At 47.2% G+C, this 4,695-nt stretch overlaps 1 protein-coding gene across 1 annotated transcript; it reads left to right on the top strand.

Annotated features, from left to right (window-relative positions):
• Positions 1–3,058: 3,058 nt before the first annotated feature.
• Positions 3,059–4,012, top strand: LOC309603892 (olfactory receptor 6E1-like; the record flags this gene model as incomplete). Its single annotated transcript, XM_082338776.1, has 1 exon — positions 3,059–4,012. The coding sequence occupies one exon, from the start codon at positions 3,059–3,061 to the stop codon at positions 4,010–4,012; it is 954 nt and encodes a 317-aa protein (XP_082194902.1).
• Between the last annotated feature and the right edge of the window lie 683 nt (positions 4,013–4,695).

The raw sequence follows: 4,695 nt of genomic DNA, 5'->3' as shown, positions 1-4,695 counted from the left end.
AGCAGGATCTGCATTCTCTACGCCTGTCTGGAAATCCCACCTGGAGAAGTCCCACACCAGTCAGTCCAACAGTTAATTTTGAAGGAGACTCATTTTGGCTCATTTTGGAGGAGGTTAATTTTGAAGGTGGTTGACTGAACTCAGCCACTTGGTTTCAAGTTGAAGCACTGTCTCAGACCACTCTCTCCTCTCATCGATGTGGATGATGAGATGGGAGAGTCCCTGGACCACCCAGGGGATTAATGACTGAAGTGCGCTGGCTGCACATCGGCACAGGCCTGATACCCAGCTACACCACCATTCGAAATGTAATGTAATTCGCACAGCTTTTGCCAGAAATACCAGTTCTTAGCTGGCAGTCCAGAATACCCATGCAAACCAGCAAGGCTGGAGAGGCATTTACTGTGTCTGAAGCTAAGTGGGCTGCATCCATATTTGTTTCATGTCATTGGATAAAAACACAGAGAAAAGCAGAATCCCTACAGAGTGCAGTTGTGGTCTCCCATTTCAAGAAGGAAGAGGAAACCTAAGAAAAGCAAAGGGAATGCTGACAAAGGTAACAAGAGGAATTTCACCAAGCACGATATTAGTTACCCTTGCCACACCTTCAACTGACCGGGTACCAAAATGGATCCTCACAACCACACCGGAGCAAGAATATTTTTCCTGAAGGCCTTTTCAGTCCTTCAGGAGCTGAAAATCCTCCTCTTCACACCACTGCTGGTGATTTATCTGCTCGCTGTCATGGGGAATGCAGTCACCATTGCCATCCTTTGGCTCCACCACTAGTGCCACACCCCCAGGCATCCCTTCCGCAGCACCTTGTCCTTCTTGGATATTTGGTTCACTCTGGTCATTCCCCCTAACATGTTTGTCAGTCTCATGCTGGAGATTAAGATATCTCTGCAGCTGCTTACAAGTCTCTTCTTCTCCATCAGCACAGCTGAGTTTAACCTATGTGTTGTGATGTGTTTCGATTGCTGCAGGGCCATTTGCAGCCCCTCACACGACTCTGTCCTTACCAGCTCCTGGGTGTGCCCCATGCTCATCTTTAGCTGCTGGGGAACGGCATCTCTCTCCACGCTCAGCCCCGCCATCCTGTATGCCATTAGACCCTCTGTGCCCACTGTAGAGACTGCTTCTTCTGCAGCATCATCCCTTTGCTGAGAGCAGCCCGCACGGGCACCAGCTACTATGAAACATGAACGTTGCTCTCTTCTCCGCTGTGTTGCTGAGCTCCTTCACACTGACTACGGTGGTTTATGCCTACATTATATGCACCGTCCTGAGGATAACCTCTGTGCAAAGCCACAACAAGGCCTTCTTCACCTGGATATCCTTCACCTGCATACCCTATCTTTCTTCACTCACTATGGCATATACTGGCTGCATGCTTGACGATGCAGGGCCTGAAGAGAAGCTGCTTTGTTGTAAGCTGCCTGCAAATTTGCAGGTTCCCCTAAGAAAGTGCATTCAGGAGAAGAACAATTTTAGAGATTTGAGGTGTCACCCAGGAGAGTATGAAGACACAACCCTTTGAGTGTTTGAACTGACCCAGAAAATGGACACTGTGACTGTCCCCTCTCATTCACTGATTCACTACGCTCATACTGGTGTAGGTGACTGAGCTTGAGCTTTTGCTCAAATACAGCCAGGGGTTTAATCTCAGAAAATGGGTGCAGAGCTTCCCCTATGCCAGACTAGAGGCAAAGAACAAGCCAGGCATTTGGGATCTAAGACTAGCCTGAACCCCAAGCTAAAATGTCAGTGCAAACATGGAGCACTGCCCTTTACTGATCTTCCCATTTTACTCCTTGTGCAAGTGCTACCCATTCTGGCCTGGGACAGAGCCTAAGGGGACAACACAGCCTGTGGAGAAGATCTGTTTCACTGCTTCAAACCCACCCTCTCCTCCTCTCCCTCTCCTCTCCTTGCACTTGGAATCATCCCACTTTTGCAGTCATCTGCTCTGCTCCTTTCCATGTCTAAAAACAAATATAAAGACGAAGGGAAAAACGTCAGTCTTTATTGCATATAGTTTTCTTGTGCTTCCTTCTCTTAGATATGTATTTTGATTTTAAAAAAAGTAACTTAATAAATGAGTGATTTGAGACTTGAATAGTGAGTTTCATCTGCTTCACTGCAGATGCCTGTGCGAACTGGTTTTCCCCAGGCTCCCTCTAGAGTCAATGGAAACAAGAGAAAACGCTAGAGGCTGGTTCCTCCCAACCCATAACTGGCATGCAAAAGAAAGGTTACAAATCCCTTCCAGATGCTCTTCTCTTGCTCTGCGTTTAGGTCAGGGCATTTGATAGCAATAGCAATGAGCAACTCTTTGGAAACAAGCGTGTTTCAGTGCAGACGGATGTCAGATGAGATTGTGTGACAGACTGTGGAGTCATCATACATTTCAGTCACTATTTAGAGTATGAAAGACGACAAGTTATACTTGGTCCCTATTCCACCCCCACCCCCTTTCCTGAAGAAACAGAGAGCAAGAAGGTGTGGAAGGAAGCAGGGGATTACAAAAGAGATACTAGATATTACTTATTTTGAAAACAAGAGATTCTCAAGGATTCCTAGTGCAAAAAGGCAAGTACCTCTGAAAAGTAGAAAGAATAGCTTTCAACATATGTATTTCATTTCATTTCATTTGATGGTTTAGCATTTGTGCAATAGAAGAGATGAGTTTGGCACATAGGTGTGACAGATGTTTGCAATAGGTCTGAGTGAATGTGGAATTTGCCAGGAATGGGGTGAAATAGCTCGCAGCCTCTTTAAAATCTTCTGTTCTGGAGAAAGAATCCTTTGGGAGAGTTTGAGAAATGTAGAAAGATGACAACAAATTCTCTGCGGACTCGAACTGAAATGTAAACCAGAAAAATCAGGGGGTGAGAAAGGCTTGAAGGACTCTCTCTCTCTCTCTGTGCTATATAGGAGGAAGACTGCAAGCAAGGAAAGAAGCAGAGAAGGAAGGATTCCTTTCATCCAGACTGTGAAATAATCACACTTGGGTTTTGCCATCTTCCTGTCTCGGCAGGATGAAGTGAAATTCAGCATGGGAGCAGAGAATGAAACTGCAGTTACTGAGTTCATCCTAGAGGGTTTCTCAGGGCTTGATCAAAGCCTACAGCTATTTCTCTCTCTGCTCCTTCTGCTCATATACCTGACAACAGTGATGGGGAACGCAACCATCATTTTCCTCGTGCGTGTGGATCACCGCCTGCAAACCCCCATGTACTTTTTCATCAGCAATCTGGCCTTCCTGGAAATCTGGTTCACAACCTCCACAAGCGTCAAATTGTTTGTGATCCTGAGTTCTGGTAGGAGGACAATCTCACTAAGCAGCTGCTTTACCCAGTCCTGTTTCTATTTTGCCCTGGGCTGTACAGAGATGGTTCTACTTGTCGTCATGTCCTTTGACCGCTACGTTGCCATCTGCCAGCCTTTGCGTTATGCTGCCATCATGAAGCCTCAGCTCTGCATCCACCTGGTTGTTGCTGCTTGGGTCATAGGCATCACCGTCTTGAGTTACCGTCTGGTCCTCCTCTACAAGCTGACTTTCTGTGGCTCGAACAAGATCCACCATTTTTTTTGTGACAACTCCCCCTTGTTCACATTGTCCTGCTCTGACCCCAGCCTGCTTTGGAAAACAGACTCTGTTTTATTATCGTTTATCCTACTGGGTTCCTTATGTTTAACTCTGGCATTTTACATGGGCATCCTTTTCTGTATTCTGCACCTGCCAGCAGCCGCTGGGAGGAAAAAAGCTTTTACTACGTGTTCTTCCCACCTCACCACCTTGGCCATTGCATATGGGAGCTGCATTGCTCTCTATGTGCGTCCTTCCAGAGATGTTTCCCTTGAGACAAACAGAATTGTGGCTTTGCTGAACACTGTCCTGTACCCAGTCTTAAATCCATTCATCTACAGTCTTAGAAACAAGACTGTGCTACTGGCCCTGAATGAAGCCATTGCCCGTGCAACAACACAGCTTTTCCCCCAATCCTGATGCATTTCTGGACAGCAATTCCAATGAGCTGCTATGTTAAATATGCTAAATAATACCAGTGCATAGGTATGTAACCTGCAAATACCGATGCCTCAGGAGATGCATGTTCTTGTTGGGTTGTGTTAGGTTAAGTGAGAAGAAGCTCATCTGCACACACAAAGAAGGCACTACCGATGGCAGGAGGAGTAACTCAGTTAACACCCTGCCCCAGCTGCTCCCAGACCTGTCACAGGAGAGCCACCAGCTCATCAAGAGCCCATCTCCACAAAGCGAGAAGAGCACAGAGGCACCGTGGCAGGTGGGAACCCAAATGACGGGCTCCTGAGGAAGGGACATCTTGTCCCAGCTCCTTCCAGGGCTGCCCTGGGAGAGCCATCAGCCCCATTGTCCAGGTGTGAAACCCACCAAGAGAAGTCACTGTGAGCAGCTCTCTAGATCACCATTTGGACTAAGGGAATTGTTGCCTAGGGGCGTAGGACACATTATGGGATGCAGGGGAAGAGCATTTTTGGATTGCACAGGACTTTTATTATGGGAAGTGTAGGGGAGTGCCCCGACCAGTGCAGTCTGCCCTGTCTTCTCATTAAACTTAATTTCTAGCTCATTGCTGTGTGGGGGAATCTCTCTTCTGCGTGAACACGTGAGCACGGGGGGGTGAGTGCAGCAACTGGAGAAGGACCAGG

Source organism: Platalea leucorodia, assembly GCF_965183815.1.
Source record: "Platalea leucorodia genome assembly, contig: HAP1_HAP1_SCAFFOLD_234, whole genome shotgun sequence".
In the NCBI taxonomy this organism is placed as follows: Eukaryota; Metazoa; Chordata; class Aves; order Pelecaniformes; family Threskiornithidae; genus Platalea; species Platalea leucorodia.
Note: the sequence above shows the minus strand (reverse complement) of the source record. Positions and strands in the feature narration are given on the sequence as shown.